The 23,517-nt window shown below is 34.5% G+C and overlaps 1 protein-coding gene across 2 annotated transcripts; it reads right to left on the bottom strand.

Moving 5' to 3' along the window:
* Window positions 1-3,612: 3,612 nt before the first annotated feature.
* On the bottom strand, window positions 3,613-23,161 carry LOC121382272 (uridine 5'-monophosphate synthase-like). 2 transcript variants are annotated; one of them, XM_041511837.1, is made up of 11 exons: window positions 22,992-23,161; window positions 19,441-19,539; window positions 18,288-18,449; window positions 15,046-15,149; window positions 13,483-13,663; window positions 12,156-12,287; window positions 8,352-8,485; window positions 7,558-7,687; window positions 5,322-5,406; window positions 4,716-4,814; window positions 3,613-4,251 (listed from the first exon to the last, which is right to left on the bottom strand). In XM_041511837.1, exons 1-11 carry the CDS (start codon window positions 23,151-23,153, stop codon window positions 4,064-4,066), a joined length of 1,476 nt encoding a protein of 491 aa, XP_041367771.1. In that variant the 5' UTR covers window positions 23,154-23,161; the 3' UTR covers window positions 3,613-4,063. The 2 variants fall into 2 exon arrangements, with proteins under 2 accessions (XP_041367771.1, XP_041367772.1); XM_041511838.1 differs by having other exon boundaries at window positions 22,942-23,016.
* Window positions 23,162-23,517: the final 356 nt, after the last annotated feature.

Below are 23,517 nucleotides of genomic sequence, written 5' to 3'. Positions count from 1 at the left end.
TGTTGAAAAAGGAAAATATCTAGGACAGCCACTCTCACGGTCCTTCCTGCACCACCACAGAGGACTGCCACCCCAGACTTGTTTATTAAATCAAACCTAGTACACGACAGCTCATATGAATGAAAAAAAAAAAAAAAAATATATATATATATATATATATATATATATATATATATATATATATATGCACACACACACACACATATATATATATATATATGCACACACACACACACACACACACACACACAAACATATACATGTGTATGTATGTATATACATACAAAGTGAAACCCCTCTATACATGTGCACACATACACACACACACACACAAACATATACATACACAAACACATATACATACACACACAAACACATATACACACACAACACATATACATACATACACACAAACACATATACATACACACACAAACACAAATACATACACACATATATACAAACACACACACACAAATACATACACACACATATATACAAACACACACACACAAACACATATACATACAGTGAAACCCCTCTAAACTGGACACCCTTGGGACCAAGACAAATGCCCATTTTTTAAGAGGGATCCGGTTTAGATAGGTCAAGTTCTATCTTGGTTTTTAAAAAGGGACTCTGTAAAACGTCTTTTTTTCAGGGAATTTCGGTTTATAGAGTGTGTGGTCTTGAGAGGTTTCATTAAATATAAATAGCTCTGATGACCTGTACTCATGAATCACAATCAAAACTTATGATATATTATCTGCTCGCGAAATCACACCGCTGGCACCCATCTAATCACTGTCACTTTGAAACGATGAACAAATAAATTTGCAAATGTTTCACCAAAGATGATAAAGTATGCACGTTCAAAATATGGAATAGCATCAGTCATCATTTTGGTCAGTGATTGTATTTAGTAGATAAAGTGTCTACAAAATATGCCATAGTATTAAAAACCTAGGATCTGTCATCTTAACCTTGCCAAGTAGTAGTGGTTACACCATCGGACTGTTTACCCTTGTAAATTGTAATCAACATCTCAACCCACACCACTCTATCTTGTGAAGAAACTGCATCAAAACGTTCTGCAAAAATAAAAAGGTGCGTTTGGGCAGTCCTACTTCATACTGGTCCATGTTATAGATGTACATACTTGTGGTGCAGTAGGTGCATTTAGGCATGCATATTAAATGTGGTACAGTAGCAAATCCCTTGGTCAAATTCTGACTAGTCATGTTTGCTACCTGGATATTCCATATTTAGGCCTTAGAAAATATCACTTTGGACATATGATTAACTATCGCTCAATGACAACCGTAGTCATATGCAGAATCTTTCAGTACCATGGGCATTGGTCAATGTCATCAGTTGAAGGGAGGGGGCAGTTATTAGACTTTCAACCAAGGGGCAGCACATACATGCATTCTTGCCACCAGTTTCATTTACTTTCTGTATAATTTCTGCTTTTACAGGATTCTTGGGGGAAGTCACTGCAAACACATTACAATTTGAATATTATCAACTTATTTGTGTAAAAATAAATTATGTACAGGCCTACATCAATTAATGATAGTTGTTTGTGGGTTTTGTTTGTGTTTTTTGAACCAGAATAATGCATCTTAAATTTTAGTAACGGTAAATTTCATGTTTCTTTTTGTTTGTAACACAGGGGAGATTTATGTGGGGTTTTTTTTAATACTATCTTAATTTAAGTCCATGGGCTCAACACAGTAAAATTTCCCTTTTTAAGATAATGGGCTTCATATCACTTGGGCATAAATACAGAAAATCCTGGTATTATAGCAAATGAACATTTTGAAAAAAGTGTATGTTATCTCTAATTATACTTCCATTCTTAGGACAGAGATGCGCAATGAACAAAGCTGTAACAAATAAAACAAAAACACTTTCTTTGTTTTTTTTTCTGTTTTTTTAATTTCATTTCCCCCTAGCAGTTTTCACAGTGCTAGGGTTTGAGTGCCCTGAGCGTACCATCTTACATATAGTAAGAAAACAAGTAAGTACCATTTGCTAAAAATTAAAAAGTGCAATATTTTGTAGTATAATATAAAGATATCTAATTTTACAATTTACAATGGTCTGACAAATATTTGTACATAAAAACAATATAATTGTAGATATAACAGACACATGTTTAGATGTAAATCAACAGGAAACAAGAACTATAACATCAGTTCTTTATGGACTTGTATTAGTATTAGTTACAATATTTTTTTTGTCAATTCACACTGTTTGTGCATGTTTTTTTTCATGATAATATGCCGATGAACCTAAAACAGACAGACAATTATTAATTAAAGGACCCTTCACATACAAAAAACAACAACTAGAAAATCTATTCTAAATACTGACTAGTGAATATTAAAAATATTTCAGAAATATACTAAAGAAAATCAAGTTTGACCTAAAGAGCTGGGCCTTTGTTTATAAAACTTTTAAAGTCCACACTTTAATAAGTCTGAAATGCTGCATTATTTTTAATGGCTCTTCTAAGACTTTAAAAGTCTTCAGACTTTTTTAATAACAAAGAGCCTTGGCATTGTTTAACTTTTTAAAGAGACTGTCCTGGGTTTGTTGCCATTGTAAGATGTTTCCAACCAATTGAGCCTTTTTAATAACAAAGATAACATATTAAATACACGTTCTTGTTTACAAATTCAGTATCTATAAAAATTTGCTTCTGGTTGCTCTAATAATTGTAGTATTTCAAACTACATTTTACTTCTTAATATATATACATATATATATTAAATTAAGTTTGGGCTACAAAAAACATGAAGACAACGAGAAACTCAATGAATACATACTCAAAGGAAAAAGTTATTGGGACATGGATTGTTTGGAGTAATAAATTTGTGAATGGATTTATGGATGTAAACCAGAGAAAATGTGCATGAAACAGCTCAAAGAAATGCAACCAAGCAGTTGTTGCAGCGATTGCATGCTTTGTCCAGTGTTCACCATAAAAGGCCAGACATTCAGTCGCAAATCATTGCCATTTTGTGCAGCCTTCAGAAGTCCAGAAGTCAGAAAAACACCATTAGTGAACTGTTTGATGCAATTTCGTCATGCCACACCTCAGTGAAAATGACAGATGGCGTGACATCGCATGTCAATTCAACATCCACAGAAGCACCATATGGCACTTATGGCAATGATATTAACAAAACAACCAGGTCAGGGACCGTCCCCGTAGCAGCTGACCACCCGTGATAACCCCTCGCCAAGACACATGAACCATGCATCTGTGAAACAGGTTCCATCCAACAACCCTCACAGCCAACACCATCCCTTTCTCCAGTGTTTAGTGGCCTCAATGAGACGACCATGCCAGGCCTGTATCAATGCTCAAGGTGGACACACTCGCTACCGACGGTGTGAACTTCGCTCTGGACCCCCACTAGTAACGTGACTCATTTGCATATGGCAGGTGTGCCCTTTTCATGGACTATTGCTCATTTCCATACCTTCGGACATTTCTCTTTCCATGTTATTACGTTTCATACATGGCAGTAAAAACTTATCATCAGTTATCTTTGTCTTTTGTGTGTCACAATAACTTTTGCCTTTTAGTATATTATGGATACTGATATTCAAAACAAGCAATAGAGAATATTACAAGTGGCCATTAGATAAGAGTTGTTTTAAAATGTATCTAACGACAAAAACATGTTAAAATACCTTTATACGTCTTTTCCAACTAAAACCTTTATGTAGCCCTAGTGCTTGTAGTTAACTTGTATGTCACAGACAAATCAATTTCAGATTAACAAAGCAATCAATTTCAATCATGCTTGTTTTTATTGGATGGTACAGCAGCCAGTCATATGTTTTAAAAGTGTTATCACATGTGTATTTTACTATGTGTTATCAAAAATATTGAATAATGTTGTCACCAATGGGTGTGTAAGAAAATGTATTTAATAAGTACTTTAGTTGTTTAAAAACAATGGGCCTTGCACTACCAGTCAGAAACATCTTACAATGGAACCAAACTCAGAAATGTTTCTTTACGTTAGTCCACCCAATGCCGATATCAGTCAAACTGAGATTCATATGCTTTGTAGCCAGCTTCCTGGTACATCTTAGCAGCTGCTAGTGGGTCTTCTGCACTGTAGATTCCCCGCCCTACAATGATCACATCACTGTGTTTGTTGGCAATCACTTCATGTGGCGTGAGATACTTCTGACCCAAAGCATCTATGCCTTCTTTGAGCTGCACTCCTGAAATATTTGCACCAAGAAAACATCAGAAAATTAATGACTAAAATCCATTCAATAAAATTATGAGGATTTATTACTGAAATATTTGCATGAAGAACCATCAGAAAGTTGATGACAAAAATCCAAAATAGAGGATTAGTATTCTTCTGCCGTCTTTTATAAATCGATTTAATCTTACTAGGAATTCAGGGATAATTCTAACTATATATTCAGGCCAGAACCTAGTGGGTTTTAGGTGGGTGGTTGTTCAGATCAAAAAGATCTTAATTTGAAAGTTTCTTTTCATCCACACAATGATTCATACAAGATTCATTATTACTGAATTAAATAAAAAAAAATCAAATTACATTAAAACAAAGTTATTTAAAATTAACAGAGATTCATGATTTATTTTAATATATTAAATCCATGCTCCAAAAAAAAGGGAGAAAAATAACACATATTCAAAAACTACAAGAACCAACCTGGAGTCATATGAATGAATGCTGGATCTGTTGAAAGTCTAGACTGGCAAATATATCCAATTACAAAATCTCTATGCTCTTCTCCCATCTTGAGACAAGCTATAATAAAAAATATATATAATTTTTTTTAAAACTGGTAACCACAAAATGTGGGTAATAGTTCGAGCTAATCTCTGAAAACATTTTTTTTAAACAATTTGTTTTGCTGTAACTCTATCAACACGTGAATTGACAGGTTTTTTTTTAATATTAACCCCCCCCCCCCCCCCCCCCCCCCGAGAAAACTAAAGAGCTGAGGGCAACTATCTTCAACTGATTAGGGTACAGAAAAAAATAATTTCTTACGGTTAGCCTGTAAAAGATGCAATATTGGATGATTTTAATATTTCATCATTTAGAATAGATTATCTTCTCCCCCCCCCCCCCCCCCACCAGTGTCTTGTTATTCTTATATCACCTTTAGAAGCTATCAGCAATCAAAGTAAATGAAGAATATTTTTTTAAACTCAAAATGTAGATATTTTCTTTCTTCAGTATGTGGATTTTTATTAAAATAAAAACCAGAACTGTTGTGAATGAACATAAAACCCCACATTAAAAGCTTACCTTTTGTATAGTCCCCAGTTGCCAAGTTGCCCTCGGAGCTCATTTCTGCAATAAGAACACACGATTTCCCTTCTTTAATACCAACCTGAAAAAAAACAATATTTACAAATTGTCTAATCACCTCCTACTTGGTGTTAAAACATTCTTATAACACATTTATAGCACGTGAGCTAACATAATTTGACATTATGTCATACACAAACAACAATGCTTCTGTTACAGAAAGGGGTATCATATCAATTTCTTTTAACATACTAATTGATATACTGATTGAAACTGTGAAAAGCTTAAAGTGCCTTTCCAGACAGTACACTAATATTTCAAATTCCACAAATAAATGCCTTCTTAATTCATTGCAATAATATTTTACACTAATGTGTAAAACAATAATTACGAAAATGCCCCATAAAAGTATTAAAACATCACTGCCGTAGAACACTGCCGGAAACGACCGAGTAAAATACTCAGTAAAAACATTTGCCTGTAAATAGCCATGACGTCATAAAGGGAACTCGCTTCACAGAAACCTACCACGAGTGAACTTCCATTGCAAGCGAAAGTGGGACCGACAGCAACTGCCAAGCTCAATTATCATGCGATTCTTCTTTCGATGATGAATAGTGTAGTAATGACGACTGGACTAATATTTTTGCAACACAACAAATATTGCTGTATCAGTTTGAACCTGGAACATCTTCCGAAGAACAGATGACGATGAAAATGGTCGTGGAGACAGCTTACCACTAATTTACAACTTTTATTCTTGTTTTGTTCTTTAGCTTTTCGTGCAAATTATTTTGCTACACTGTATGTTCTAACACTTGTGATGTAGCAGAAAAGACTATAAATAACACTTGAATTCTACGAGTCAAGTGGACCTGATATCTGGAATTTTAAGAAATAACCAAAAACGACTTTTAATCCATCCCATTACTCTATAAAGATGTTTTTTGGTGAATAATTTCAGTTTGATTTGACGTAAAAAAAAAAGAGAAGAAGTACAAGTGTTTAGGAAATAACAAATAAATACTATTTTTGTGTTCAGTTGTGAAAACAGGCTGCTCAGAAATAAATAACGTGTAGTACATTTCATAGTATGAAAAAAGGTGTTCTCAGTGGGAAGGTATAGTAAAATTAATTTAATGTATTTATAGTCTGTCTCACAGGGAACGCCTTTTTTCATACTATGGAATTTACAAGTTATTTATTTCTGAGCCGATTGTTTTCTAAGTTGCATACAAAAATAGCTTCTTTTTTTTTCTTTTCTTTTTGTTTACAAAAAAACACACAACATTTTTGTAGGATGGGACGGACTAGGCTTTAGATACTTACTTGTCTGAACTTTATTGTTAATGAAAATTTTCTCGAACTGTAAAGAAAAACCTCACAAATGAACGAGTTGCAAACGACAACAAATCTGATCTGGTTGTTTGCACGAACCATGCATAAGAAAACAAACAAGTTGGAAGCATAACGCAGTTTGGGATGTTGACGATATGCACCCCAAGGTCATTTTGATGTGGATGGCGTCGGCTTGTTGTCATTTGTTTTGTGTCGCAGAAAAATTGTTGGTACAGCATCTTTTTTAAAAGCCATAACACATGATATTCCCATATCTCGCTTAAGCCGACAAGCCAGTTCGGACGAATCAAAACTAAAGTGTGTGCTGTCGCAACGGTCTCCGGCATTTTCTTCCTGTCTAGTCTTTCCACATTGTTTTAATCAAATTCACACACAGCTTTCTCCCAGCAACATTACTAGGAAATGCGTGAAGACTAAATTTATAGGCTCTTGTAATGCTACAGCTGCCAACAACATGCCGTTTAACCATAATAAACACACAAGAAGCAATGAACAATGGTGCCGACTATCGAAAGGAGTTCCCTTCGTGACATCACGGATCAAATCTTACAGAAATTACCGAAATGAATTCAGCTGGTTCTGTTTTTCAGGGGAATATTTCAAAATGGAAAATATACCGGTATATAAAATGTTTTATAATTTTGTTTTTAATTTTCTAATCATATTAAATAATATGTTGATTGATATAGCCCAATACACCATACATCTGGAACAGTACTTTAACATCTCTGCTCATAAGACAGTCTATTATATTATATCTACAGCAACGTAATGAGGAAACTAAATAAACTCAAGTTCTATAACACTGATGCCATGTCAAAAGTGAGTTTAAATTCTAAGGGAGATAATTCTGTATAGCCATTATCTAGCTTACCTCTTTGAGGCCTTTGATAACACCGTCGCCAGGGACAATATGGGCATTTGTGATGTCAGCCCATCCACTGATCCTGTGAACACCCCCACTGTATTGGTGCTTAACAGTATGGCCAATGTCAGCAAATTTTCTAAAAGACAAAAGGTGGAATCAAGATTTTAATGTTTTTAAATTTATTTTTAAATGTATACTAAATAATAGCACTTGATAAACACCAAGGAATGCTTGTAATAGCGTATCAAGCATTCTGAGAGTACTGCTAAAGCAATACATATTCCCTACCAGGTCCAAATTTTTTTCCCATTTCCTAATTTTCAAGGGCCATAACTCTGTGAATAATGTGTAAATTACCCATAAAAGTTAAACCTGATCTGTAACAGTACGTGATAAAGCTATATATCAAATTTTATCTCCATATCTTTAGTCATTGCAAAAAAAGTCTGGAAAACAAATCTTCGTATCTCCTAAATCCAAGGGTCATAACCCTGTGAAAACTGGGTAAATTGTCATGAAAGTGAAATTTAATCTCTAATAGTATATGATAAAGCTTTACACAAAATTTTATCCCAATATCTCAAGGTATTGTGGAAAAAAAAACATTCGGAAAACTAAGTGGGACAGACGGATGGACAGACAGACAGACAGAGATGAAACCTATAATCCCCTCCGTTTGGACCGATAGGGGACTAATAATACGAAATATTGTATTCCTGATTATAACACCAAATAGATCAATTCTATTTTTATTTCTACCCAAAGTCACTAATAATTAGTTTTAACATTAAATATCCCACCTGTCTTCAAAAATCATAAAATTATGTTTGCTGGCCAGTTTTTTCAATTGTTCTGTGAACTGGGGAGTAAAGTCGTCTAGAATATCCACATGAGTTTTTACCATACAGACATGAGGTCCTATACAGTCAACCATCTGTAAATAAGCCAAATGTAGATATAAGTACCAAATGTAGATATAAGTTTTAAAAAAATAACCATCTATATGTATAAATATTCAGCACTTTATCATGTCTAATTCATTAATCATTAAAGGGACATACCCTAGTTTTTAAACAGTAAGATACATTTTTTACTATTAAGAGAAGTTTTTGACAACTGAAATAATACTTTATTTAGATTTTATTGTTTAGATTATCCATTTCCATACATTCGAAGTGTCATCCTGGTGTTTTTAATATCACAAAATGCATTTCTCATATTTTAAAAAATGCATGTGTGTCTGAGAAGTAACAGCTATGGAGTCGAGGTTTAGTCTATTTTTAGAGGGTATTTCACCATTTCAAAATCACAGACTCATGTTTCACTCAATTGTAACTTTGTCCAAATGTGTTACAGGTTTGTAGATTAACTAAACGTAGTGTTCATTTTCACGGGTTGAAACTAGGGTTTGTCCTTTAATAAACCCAAAATGCTGTCATGCCACAGTATCTAGAACTTGAATTTATGAGAAACAGAATTAAATACAAATCTAAGATAAACACAAACAAAAACTAAAATCTAAGTTTACGTAACTCTGTAGATAAAAAAAAAAAGAGGAAGGAATATTTGTTGAATGGCATATCAGCACATTTTAGACTATGGCCTTCTGGTTTCTCACCTATGGTTATTTCTGCACTCGGTCGATATAGAAGAGAGGAATTCTGCAACTGCTGCCACAGTAGCCAAATAACAACACTGTTACATGGGATATAGAGAATAGAGAAAACTTTGAGTGTTTTCTCTTTTATAGATACATCACCTGTCCTCAAACTAGTGCATATTCCCCTAAGGATAGTAGTCTGGTCCGAACATCCCAACAGCCAATGGGATGGCCTAAGATTCTTCTACTACGCACCCCTTCCTGTCCTGGTCCTGGTGAATAGCTTCATTTTTTTCCCTTCGCTCTTATGGTTTGGATGGCCTGGGTTTTTGTTCCTTTGTATGACAAGAGCAATCTATCCTTTTTACTTGATTTATTTGAGACTTTAATGTCTGTAACACATTTCTAAATGTTGTTATATTATTGTTGTACAATTATTTTGGTTGTAATCACTTTATTAAAGTGTTCTTTCCAAATTATTCATTCTCATATGTGCCGGTCAACAGTCTTGGTCACCATTTTTAGTTTGAGGACAGGAGATGTTGAAAAGAAATAACTAGTTAATGACGTAGGATACTGGCTTAATCCTGTGAAGGTAAGGCCTGAAAAGGATAAAACTAATATCCCATGCCATTAACTAGTTATTATATCCTGCAGACCATAAAAGTTGAGGGTAAAAGTTATCAGTTCTGTTATTTCAGCTACATTATACGATGACTTAGAGGTCAAATGAGCCATTTGTTAATGTGATGTCAAATGTGTGTTGTCAAAAGTCATATCCTGCTACTACACATATATATGACTGCTTTATCCGTCATCGTAGTCTGTCAGTAAAAACAGTGGTTGCAGGATAAATTCACATACACATTTCCATAGACAGGACAGCACTCACAGGGCTTTAGATTGCATCAAAGTCGAGGCAATAAATGCTGTGCCCAAAATACAAATGCTCAAACTAATCATGGACAAATTGCGTACAAACATGCTACCTCATTTCACCTCACAACCACCGAAATGTTACGTTTAATTAGATTAAAATAACTTGAAATACATTTCTGAATATTGACAACTCTCCATGAGCAGTTAATGACAGTACTGAATTAAAACTACCCTTATGCACTGAGAACAGACAAAAGTCCTCGTTGTGCCGAGATCTAAAGCCCTGACTCACCACTGTTACAAACTACAATAAGGGTCAGTGAGCTCCCAAATATTGTATATTTTATTACATTTGGTTCTATATTATCCGACACATTAGAACCGGCCTCGGTGGTGTCGTGGTTAAGTCATCAGTCTACAGGCTGGTAGGTACTGGGTTCGGATCCCAGTCGAGGCATGGGATTTTAATCCAGATACCGACTCCAAACCCTGAATGAGTGCTCCGCAAGGCTCAATGGGTAGGTGTAAACCACTTGCACCAACCAGTGATCCATAACTGGTTCAACAAAGGCCATGGTTTGTGCTATCCTGCCTGTGGGAAGCGCAAATAAAAGATCCCTTGCTGCTAATCGGAAAGAGTAGCCCAAGTAGTGGCGACAGTGGTTTTCCTCTCAAAATCTGTGTGGTCCTTAACCATATGTCTGACGCCATATAACCGTAAATAAAATGTGTTGAGTGCGTCATTAAATAAAACCACAGTAGTTGGACAATGGTTGGGATGGGAAAATACTTAACAGTCTACCAATGGTGATCGATCCTCTGACTAGTGATGGGATGATTATTCAATGTTACCGAAAACCGCTGTTTTAGGCCCACGGTTCGGTGCACTGTTTTCCAATTTGCGAACCGCGGTTCATTTTGATGACCCGTAAAGTATTTTATCCAATCACAGCATTCGATAACTTGTACTACTTGTGAAAAGTATTGTGAATAAATCGAACCGTGAACCAAAAACCAAAATCCGAACCGAAAAAAAAAAAAACCCAAACCATCCAATCCCTACCTCTGATCCATCACACTTCAGGTAAGCACTCTAGGACATTGATCTCATCCCATCCAGGGTTTTATTTTTACAGATAAGACTACTGGAAATTTGACAGATGGCAGTGTGTTCACAGACTTGAAATAAAAATAAAGGAGACAAAGCCATAGGCTTTATTTGCGGCCGCAAAGCGGCCATGGGGGTGAATTAGAAAGGGGGAATGTCCCTCCTTTCGTATGTAGAAATGTTGGAAAAAAACAACAAGTGACCTGAGATGCATTCTGACAGCATCTAGAGTCAACATTTCAAGGTTTGCCCTGAAGAAATCTGTCCACAATCTATAAGATTTTAACAAGATATTGCATTAAATTGTAACATAACATACTATAAGTCAGATATTTAATAGCTGTTTTATTTTAATAAATGGCCTCATCCTTTTCCCCTCATAGCCATTCCATCCTCACCTGAAGGCTGTTATCATGATTCAGCCCTGCCTACCCTTTTTTTTAAACCTAAGGACTGGTGGAGACCTATCTTGTTACACCATAGATGGAGAGCTATACACATATAATATAGACATGAATGGGAAAATAGACAATACACCTTATAAACCAGTGTTTTATTGCAGAAGGAGCTCAATTTGAAAGTATAAAAGTCATTTGAATACAATTACACACTCAATTTTGAGGAAATAAGCTAATAAAAATGCAGACAATCTCCTTTTTTCCCAAAAAAGGAGATTTGTCAAAAGAAGGGAGAAAATAAAGGAGATATAGCAGAATCATGAAAAATAGGAGATTCTTTGAAATAAAGGAGACATGGACACACTGGATGGGTGATAGCAGTTAAATATTTTACTGCTGATACATAACAGGGGTGTGGCACCCATTTAAAAATAAACAATGAAATGATCTTTTAAAATCTGAAACCACCTAAATAAAAGTTAATTTCAGATCAAATCCAGTCTACTTTGTAAAAATCATTTGACACCAAAATAAGAAGCTAAAATTAGATTAAAAGCAGAAAAATCACATTCCTGATATAACAAAATGAATTTAAAAAAACCTAACAAAAGCTACTTACATCAAGAAGAGTCTGAGAATAAGTTAAGTCAGCAGAGAAGGCCAAGTTTGTTTTCTTAGCTTCCATGATTGCAAACAACTTCTTGCCGTTCACATTATAACAGAGGTCTTGTCTCTCACTGTATTTTAAACACTGGAAACAAAAAATCTCACTTAAAATCAAAATTGTTGACTAGCACAGAAATTCCAAGTTATACCACAAATGAATCTTCAGTTTCAAAATATTTTAGATCATTAATCACATTAACAACATGGTCTGAACAATGCCTAAATAATACCCCTTATGTGTGTCCATTCGGCTGTGAACACTCTCAATTTAATTATTTAGACAACAATGAATGAAGTTAATTACTTTTACTAGTACATCCTGAATGTCTGTATAGTTTACTATAGGACAATGTGTACACATATTTGTCACAAAAGTGGAAACACTATTTGAAATGAATTACAAATGTTCTCCTGTCATCTTGAGTGTCAGAATTTATCGATATTACTCAGTGTAGTGGAACAAAGCGACAACGTGAATGTTGATTTGCAAATGCAAGCATGACTCAACATGGTTCTGCATGTTTTGAAGTGAAGTCTGTTTTATCAGTTCATCGACTTTGTAGTCAATGAGAATAAAATGTAAATGTTTTTTAATTTATTGACATTTATTTATGTTTTGACATGCCTAGAATACCAAGAAATTTATGTGAACGTGCTACTGGCATGTTTGATGCTGGTACGTAGACAGAAGAGGTTGGTACATCTATTGGGAGCTCTAGCTGAGCTATTCGGAATCTTTGGACACAATTTCATCAGACAGGACATACCAGTGACTTGTGTAGGAAAATATCGACAGACATGTAAGGTGTCAACCCAACCCACTGTTGAATGTCAATGAAATTTGACAAGCATTAATTGAGGAATGGAACAATATTAAAAAGTGAGAAATCCACACACTTGTCAATTCCAAGTGGAGGCTATACCTAATATTAATGTGTGATTTTTATTTATGATCCCTACCACATTTTATCAATAAATTCTTCCTTCGATCGTAAAATTTTGACCATATGTTTTTTTCCAAATAAATGCACCATAGAACACTCTTTCAATATAAATATAAACATATTTTGGTTTGTTTTTAACTTTTCCAAATATCTGCTGTCAAACGTATCAGAAGTTTCTTTTTTGGTTCAGTACATATTCTAACTTTATTAATTTCTTGAAATTGTTAAAGACAAATTTAGCAGTTTACAATTCAGACTACAGAATACCAATCTTAGGATATTCTCCATTTTGCATGAACTAATGGACAAAAAAGCTCCACATACATTATGTAATACCTTTTTATTTCTCTTGTTGGATTCACTGGAATTACGTGTATCATCTGAAACCGCTCTTTTATTCACAGTGATTGGTTCAAACTTATTTTCACTAATAAACGTTTGGACTTTTTTCACCATCTCGGCACTCAGTTTGTCAGCTTTCTGTAGAATGTCCAGTACTTTAGTTAGTGTACACACACTGGTCATAGAAAATAAAATGGAACAAACATGTTAACATTCAATCACAAATATTAGAAGAAAAACATATTATCCAATAACATTCATATAAAGAAAAAACATGCAAACATCATGTAAACACAGAAAGAAATGTTTTATTTAACGACGCACTCAACACATTTTATTTACGGTTTTATGGCGTCAGACATATGGTTAAGGACCACACAGATTTTGAGAGGAAACCTGCTGTCGCCACTACATGGGCTACTCTTTCTGATTAGCAGCAAGGGATCTTTCATTTGCGCTTCCCACAGGCAGGATAGCACAAACCATGGCCTTTGTTGAACTAGCTATGGATCACTGGTCGGTGCAAGTGGTTTATACCTACCCATTGATGATTGAGCCTTGCGGAGCACTCACTCAGGGTTTGGAGTCGGTATCTGGATTAAAAATCCCATGCCTCGACTGGGATCCGAACCCAGTACCTACCAGCCTTTAGACCGATGGCCTAACCACGACGCCACCAAGGCCGGTCATGTAAACACAGATGAGAGAGAAAACATGATGCTGTCATACAGTGGTTTACTTCAGTAGCAGAAGGGGATTTTGTTATATGCACCATCCTACAAACAAGACAGTACAGTGTTCTCACTGCTCTTTTTAAGCAGGGCAGGCCTCCCCGCTATTGGAAAAAGTATGCAGGGTCTTAAAAAAGTATGCTGTTACCGTGACTCGTGTGAGCTTTTTAAAGTAACAGAACAGTTCTGGGGAAGTACTGAAATCCAGAATTCTAGAAAAAAAAGTGTTTTGTCAAACATATCTCATGAAAAGGAAAAATGAGTTATAATATATTGTTCCAAATCCAGACATACATTACACACCTTACCAAGTCTTCTACATATATGGGTAAGAGTTTATTAAAGCCTTTCTAGTAGGCTCTAGTCTCGACTTTAGTTTTACAAGCATAAAGCATAGCAGATTGTCCTTCTGGAAGTTCAGCGTAGGCATACACACTCACATTTTTGTAGGGGAGATTTTTGCCCAAATTAAACGAAAATGTCCTAATCTGAACAACAACATTTATTCCTATTAGAATTACTTCCAAGCAGCTAAACAGGACTGCATATGAATCTCTATGCATTTTTACATCGATTACAACTAATACAGCCCTCTACATTGCGACTGAGATTTTTTCATTTGGCAACCAAAACATTTCATACTATCTATATAAAAATACAAGTAGGCGTCATCTGGCTCCTAGATGGAAAAGTTAACATAGTGAGCTGCTAATATTGTGGGTAGAATGATGGAAATACATGGTAAAAAGGTTTCAGGCTAGCTCATTTTGCCGGAATATCTCCATCGTTTTTGCCCGAATTTATGAAGTTAAAGAAAGGTTAATACCTGTGTAGTTTGATACCTTGACTGCTTAGCCTGTCAGCTCCACCTTGTTCTCTGTCCAACAACACCACTGCATCAGTCACCACAACGCCAACACTCTTCAGTGCCTGTAACAAGATTTTCATAGTACTTTCATACTTGATGTCCATCAAACTGAGATTACAAACAAGTACTACAGACAGGCTGACAGACTGACAGACTGACAGACCAACCAAAAGACAGACAGACAGACGGAGATGAAACCTGGTTGGATTGATAGGACTAAAGAAATAGTACAAAATAGGACATAAATACAAATTTTGTTTAGACTTAACTACACATGCATATGATAAAAGTGCAAATTTTAAAGATGCTGACATATAAACAAAACTGTTCTGCATCATTAATTAATCAGACGACTTTCACCATTTTATATAGTGTAATACATTTGTGAATTTCTAAGTTTAGAATAAAAATATTAAATTGCTTTTGAAAATAAGTTGTACGAAAAAAAGGACAACAGCAACAATGTTAAAGAAGGAAGGAATATTTTACTTAATAATGACCGCACTCAACACATTTTAATTACAGTTATAAAGACCACATAGAATATGAATGGAAACCCACTGTTACCACGCAATGGGCTACTCTTTTCGATTAGCAGCAAGAGATCTGTTATATGCAAGACAGAACAGTACATACTACAGCCTTTGTTACACCAGTTGTGATGAAACACTGGCTGAATTGAAAAATAGCCCAACTGTCACACTGTCAGTGATCGATCAATGACTGAGCGCTATACACTTCAAATAAATTAATTTTTTTAGGACTTTTAAGCACTATTTCGGTTCATATTCTAGAAAGTTTTTTTTTACCTTTTTCCACGAGTCTGAATAGATTACCCGGAAAGAAATGTTTGTTTAATGACACCTCAGTGGTTGTTGTCTCAAACATAAGCTACACCCAATCTAGATATAACACTAAGATGCTAAAACTGTAACAATACATAAATAAAAAAGATTACAGTGTGCGGGTATGCATGCATCTGTGTTCAAATTCTGGATACTACAACAAAACACATTACAGCCACAATACATATTGACCCACATTGTGGATATTTTTTTGAGGCATTTTTTAATTTTTGGTTATATAAAAAGGGCTTTAGATTACATAAAAGTCAAGGCGATAAAAATGTTTCACAAAATATGCATGTCCCAAAAAGCAAACCCAAATTGAGGATAAACATGCTAACCTCTAAATATTTTATCTCAAAACCACTGAAATGTTGAGCTGTAATTAGATTGAAATAACTTAAAATTAATTTCTAAATATCTGCAAAATCTTTACCAGGTGTTAATAACATTACTAATACAATACTAACAACATCTCAGAGTGCTCAAAATAAGAAGAAAAAAACCATCGTGCCCAAATTAATGAGATCTAAAACCCTAATAGAATAATAATCCATTAAAGTATTTCTTGTAAAAATAAATAAATTTTAATGTTTAAACATTATCAAGATTTACCATAGGGGCTATGTAAATATAAAAAAATTCAAATAATCAAAATAAAAAGTGTATGTGTATGAATGGTCCATATAGAATATTAAAAAAACAAAAAAGTTAATATAAGAGTCAAAATTTTATTTCTTTATTTATTTTTTAAATTTCGGTTGAAATTGCTGTTCAGCAAGACTAAAAATTTTTTTAAACAACAATAGATCACACAGAAAGGTCTAAACATTAATTAATACATTTACAGTATTATATTTATAGGTCAGTGCTTACAGAGTACATGTTCATATACTTTAAATCGTCATTTATTTGTGGGGGTTTTAAAAGTATTTAATGATAAAATTACACAAATCATATAAACATGTTTTATTTCAATTAATCATTATATTAAAGTCATTAGTGACACCGTTTCAAATGTGAAATTTACCAGAATTATACCCATTTCCGTAAGTAACTAAATGTCCAACACATTATGTATTAATAGCACACAATTTACAATCAATTTATGATTTTTATGGGTTAGTTTTGATTGTATGTGATACACAATCAAAACTAACCCATAAAAGTCATTGTTTATTTAGTCATCTGGTCTTTTCGTTGACTTACCTTGACACACATGCTTATCATTTTGATGTGTATTCAGTTGTCTGAAACTTCAAATTGAAGTTCAATGGAGATCAGTAGAATGTGTGTTAACTACATAACGACAGCTGCAGTCTTGCTGCACAGATGCATAGCAGCCTTAGGAGTACTTGTTTTGTTGGAAAGCGCTGGTTACAGCTATCTACTGAATCATTTATTTTTTACATTAGTTTCAAACTCACAAAAGTCAGAAACAAAGATTGCCGACAGCTACATAATTTATTCAACCAATCACAAGTTGTGTTCATTTACATCCACACCTTTTCATTTTAACAGTTGACCAATGGCAGTCAACCTCATTACAGTTACAGTTGCGTGAAGGATATTGTTTGGAACCAGACATCAAACGCGATTATTTATAAATATATTTTTCAAATAATTATTATTATTAAATAAAAAAATTAAAAAAGAAATACATTTTTAAAATAATAAAATTCCAGGACTTTCCAGGATGCGTGCGAACTCCGTTTACCACTGGGTTACGTCCCGGCCAAAAGTTAAAGGAATAAAAAAAACTAAAAACTATTCAGGATAATCTTTGTTCACTTCACACTATGACAGGTTTACCTAAATTCATGTACGCACACTGTAGTGTGGTCATAACCCTTTAAGAGTGCAAAAGTTACTATCTTGACTTTTAACTGATAACACAATTAAAGAAAGAAAGAAATGTTTTATTTAACGACGCACTCAACACATTTTATTTACGGTTATATGGCGTCAGACATATGGTTAAGGACCACACAGATTTTGAGAGGAAACCCGCTGTCGCCACATAGGCTACTCTTTTACGACAGGCAGCAAGGGATATTTTATTTGCGCTTCCCAGAGGCAGGATAGCACAAATCATGGCCTTTATTGAACCAGTTATGGATCACTGGTCGATGCAAGTGGTTTACACCTACCCAATGAGCCTTGCGGAGCACTCACTATGGGTTTGGAGTCGGTATCTGGATTAAAAACCCCATGCCTCGACTGGGATCCGAACCCAGTACCTACCAGCCTGTAGACCGATGGCTAACCATGACGCCACCGAGGCCAGTGATAACACAATTAAGTCATATAAGCATATAGATATTTCTCTAAAGGAAGTATTAACATTTTACACACATCCACTGTTTCCATAACACTGGTTCCACTTGTGACAACATCCTCAATAATCAGACACTTCTCTCCTTGCTCAAAACGACCCTCGATTAATTTCTTTGTCCCATAATCCTTGGCTTCTTTTCTTCGAATTAACATTGGAAAGTTTTGCTTCACAGAAATGCACTGAAAAACAATGTATTTTGTTTACAAGTAACTGTACCAATGAAACTAAGATAGAAAGTACATCACATTTTTTTCTGGCTGAATCTATGGTGGTTTTCCTACACACTTTGGCATCAAATTTTTCTTTTTGAACCAACAGCAGACACTTATGGGTATGATAAACATGGACAAAACATGCAGGTGAATTAATGTTACATCACACATTTAACCCATCAGTCTTTATCAGCATTTACAGAGTTTGCATAATTATAAACAAACAATGTTCAACAAAAAATATTACTACAACATACTGACTGAAGGTATCATCTTTTTTAAATATGTGTACTTTAGATAGGCAATGCCCGTCTAAAATAATTGCCTGTCTAAAGTACACTTCTTTTTTTTTAAATGATGCTGCAGCAAAATTAGTAAATAACAGTTGTTCAGGTTTGCAGGAGAAAGTCGAGAACGGTGCTTAATTTTCCACAAAATCTTATAAAACTAAAACTACACCACCTAAACATTGATCCAATGAGTGTTATTTAGATACACTTTGTACACATACATACAGTCTCAGTACAGTGAGAATTGCGACATGAATTAATAACAAAATAAAAGTCTGTGAATGAATTTTTATAATAATGGAAATACAAATGTTTTATTTAACGACGCACTCAACATAACACATTTTATTTACGGTTATATAGCATCGGACATATGGTTAAGGACCACACAGATATTGAGAGAGGAAACCCACTGTCGCCACTTCATGGGCTACTCTTTTCAATTAGCAGCAAGGGATCTTTTATATGCACCATCCCACAGACAGGGTAATACTAATACATACCACAGCGTTTATTACACCAGTCGTGGAGCACTGGCTGGAATGAGAAATAGTCCAATGGGTCCACCGACGGGGATCGATCCAAGACCGACCGCACATCAAGCGAACGCTTAACCACTGGGTTATGTCCCACCCCTAACACCACTAGAGTACATTTATTTATCTTACTGTGGCTAGAGGTAGAGCTGTGTAAGGAACTCCACACAGAGACTTGAATGAGGGATCTGCATTCTTCGATGCGTCCCATAAAAAATCCGAAACACCCAGCTGAAGAGAAATACACAACATTTATCAAAGTATGTAAACAAAAAATAATTAATAAACACCAACTTTTTCTTTTAACTTGGAAAATTATAATATCAATTATCTGTTATTTCTTTTACGTTCATCGGTGTATAAACAAAAACAAAAAACCCAAAAACGCAAACTGTGTGAAACTGTAAAGCCATTCACACGTACATGTACATTTAAAACACACTTACTAATAATAACACTAAAAGTTTATATTTTATTTTGAATTATATTTTTGTTTCTTAACTAACACTCAATATGACAAAGTACCAATATAAAGTACCGGCATCGGTGGTGTAGTGGGTATGCCATCAGACTTTACTCACTTGAGGTTGGTAGGTATCGTGCCAATATCGACTCTAAGGTAGGTGTAAGGCCTCATTTACCAAGTTTCACCCTTCACAGGTCAGGGATCATGCAAGGGAGCAACGTGGGCGAAATAATCACCCTTTCATACTAAACTTCGCCTAATTTTTCATCCATGGCGAAGTTCTAAGTCGCCTTCTTTTTACAAATAAAATATCACAATGATTTGGGCTTTTTCCCCTCGGAAGTATCGGTACATTTCGCCTACATTTTATCCAAAGATCACGTGACAACATTTTGCAATCGGCCAGTGGACACAGTTATTTCCGTCAAATTATATTTATTAACAATACAAAGAGGATTCGTCACAAGTATTTTTTAATATGGAAAATATCAACGGAGTCTATGTTAATCACTATTTGTCGCGGTTCTGCTGAGACAAATACCAATTAACTAGACAAGGTTGATATTTTACATAAATATAAAAAACATGAGTAGCAAATTCTATTTATCCTATAAGTTGTATAACACTTCTAAAATAACATTCTAATTCAATTTTTAGTAAATCACAGTACTAGAGTCGCCACCATCGGTAATATGATGTAATCACGATTAGCACAAATTAGTTCGATGTCATGTGTTTTAAATAAATCTTTGAAAACATTATGCTACGGTACACAGGTCTTGTTGGCTTGTAAGAAAATGATCCATTCACAGCAACACACTATTTAAAGATCTTGAAAATTTGCATACCATTATTAATTGGGTTAATACACTAATTTATCACATGGGTTTATGACATGGATATCATGGGTAAGCTATAGGATAAACTGGGATACAACACAATATTTTATTGCTATTCTTCATTTGTTACGTACTGTTTTATAAATGCAAGGGAACTGAATAAATAAATTACAAACAAAAATAACTTGTTAAAAATAATGTTTAATGTTGCCGAATTCATCGCTTTCAACCACAAAGGAGACAGTTTAAAGATCATTAATAGGCTTTCTCCGTTTCTCCGCAAGCCTCATTGGAATTTTTTAATGACAATAAAGACAAATCTCCTTGTTATGCCATTCAGTTAACTGATACAGACTTTGTGTCTATGATCAAATACTACAGAGACGGCTGGCTATCACTAGCTGGTTACATGAAAGGAGATCATGTGACCAACTGTATGAATTGCTGTGAAAATGCATTGTTTTACCGCTGTGATTAGAGAATGACAATAAACGCAGTTCTTGTAAACTTGTACACAAATTGAATTCACCAAGATGGACATGATAAATGACGTTACATGTACAGTAAAGATTACAAACCTACACAAGTAGAGGCATGAGACTAGAGGTAGTGGTCCGCAAGTAAACGTAAACAAACATCAGAACAAAACTTTTGTTAAATAATTTCCCCACTTATGGCATGAGTCCATATAAAGTAGTTAGTTAAAGATGCTGTTTTATTACAAACTGAATATCGATGCATACATATATAGTCCGTCCCACCTTCCAACCAAAATGTTTTTTTTGTAAATATTTTCAATTTAGTTTAATGTAAAAAGAAAAAAAAAGCATTTTGGAAATAAAAATAAAAATACTATTTTAGTGTGCAATTTAGAAAACAATTGGCTAAAAAATAAATAACATGTAGTAAATTCCATAGCATGAAAAAAGGTGTTCCCTGTGGGAAGGACTATAGATGTTTATAATTTTGTTTGTGACAACAGCTTGGTTATGTCTTTTCAATGTTGGTTTTGTTCAAGTAGAAGTTTTCAAAAGATTTAAATCAAGACTTTTTTTAAAATCAGATTTCTCACTTCTCCTTCACCAAATCCGACTTCTCCCTAAAGTTCCTCACTTCTCCCTAATGTGTCTAGAGAGAGAAGTCACTTCCTCCTGTTTTAATAGCCTCGCTTCAACCCTGTGGATGCGATTATGGGTGTGTCTCCCGAGTGTATGACTCCACATGGGGGATGAATACCTAGCATGAACTGTAGATTCCGTGTACCCCGGGCTCTGATGATACCAAGATAGCTCAAATGGAAAGATTTCCGCCCGCACACCCTTTGGGGTATTGGATTAGCAATATCAAGTGAACATTGCATTAAACACTACAAGCAACGTAGTGCTAGGGTCTGAATTTGAACTCCAGACCATCGGCACTGTAGCCACACACTGTAACCACTCGGCCAGGCAGTGGATCAACAGCCCACGTAATTTCAATCTGACGAGTGTGAAAAACAGCGCACGTTACACTCAACAGAGCACATAAAATAGATGGGTATATTTATTTCCAATGTTTACAAAAATCAACAGTTTTCATAGCTCAATTAGCTGATAGGAACATCCTTTTATTAAAACAATAACAATTAAAAACATGGCAGTGGCTTCCATGCAGTCGTTAAACTGGTATTCCTCTTTGTTGAACAAATCGGGAAATATTGGTTTAAAACACAATTTTGTAGACGTAATCGGAGCTACACTGCCTATTTTATTTATTTTGGAGAGTGATTTTTCACTTGCCTTAGTATATTGAGGCATGCGATTTTCGAACGTTAAGCCCCATAATGCCTCATTGTGTCTTCTGTGCTATATTTCTACCAAAAGCACCAACAAAAGTACCGTATTTGACCGGAAATAAGCCCAGGGGGCCAAGACAACTCATTGTGAGCTTAGCATGGGGTGGGCTTATTCCCAGACAAGGGGCCAGTTTTGTTGAGAAAAAAAAGAAGATAATAATTAAAATAAATAATAATAATTAAATGTACTAGGAAGAAAAAAAAACTTTCAGTAGCTTTATGTTGCTTTTATAGAACAAAATGTTTAAAAAGGTATTGTATATAACTAACCCTAAACTTACACTAATTCTAACAAATATTGTTACGGGGGTGCGGGCAGAAATTATACCCTAGGTACATTTTAATTTCTTTGGCTATTTGCCTCCACAACCTGTGTATTTGTTTACTCTCGACAGTCAAATTTCACAAGTTGTTAAATTGACTGCTTTATGCCTCTGAGAAATTGCAGATTTTTTATTTAAATTAATGACCAAAAATAAACTGTTGGGCGAGACCTTTTAATCAATTATCAATGGCTTCTTGGTGGGAAGTACAGTTTAGTTACCATTAAACGTGGATATGATATGATGACCCGCAGATCAAAGTAAACTGGTGATTCAATTCCACTTTTTAGTGTAAAAGTTCCAAATTTTACTGCTTGAATTTCAAATAATTTAAAAATAAGTTGATCGATCGACATCGTCTCGTTCGTCATGGAAGCAGCCATAATTGTTCTTCGTTTGTATTTTCTTCCACTGGTTGGATCACTAAAAATCAAACAACAACAACAAAACCCAAATAAACCTAGATTTAATTAATAACGGAAACTAAATAATTTAAATTATTTTTTGGCGTTTGTTATTGTTAAAATGACCTTTGAGGTATTCTCGACAATACTTCTTCATCCCCCCATTTTTTTTATATACATATATATATACACAGTGTATATATATATATATATATACACAGTGTGTGTATATATATATATATATATATATATATACAGTGTATATATATATATGTATATATATATATATATATATATATATATATATATATATATATATATATATATATATATATATATATAT

Source organism: Gigantopelta aegis, chromosome 9, assembly GCF_016097555.1.
Source record: "Gigantopelta aegis isolate Gae_Host chromosome 9, Gae_host_genome, whole genome shotgun sequence".
NCBI classification, from domain to species: Eukaryota; Metazoa; Mollusca; class Gastropoda; order Neomphalida; family Peltospiridae; genus Gigantopelta; species Gigantopelta aegis.
Note: the sequence above shows the minus strand (reverse complement) of the source record. Positions and strands in the feature narration are given on the sequence as shown.

Bases quoted from the DNA above. Each gene is read 5' to 3' on its own strand.
- LOC121382272 (XM_041511837.1), bottom strand. From the start codon at position 23,153: ATGGCTGCTTCCATGACGAACGAGACGATGTCGATCGATCAACTTATT. The intron at 12,288-13,482 runs GTATTACATAAT...TTTTGTTTCCAG, and splicing joins CCAACAAGAGAAATAAAAAG to TGTTTAAAATACAGTGAGAG. The intron at 4,252-4,715 runs GTTGGTTCTTGT...CAAATATTTCAG, and splicing joins ATTCATTCATATGACTCCAG to GAGTGCAGCTCAAAGAAGGC.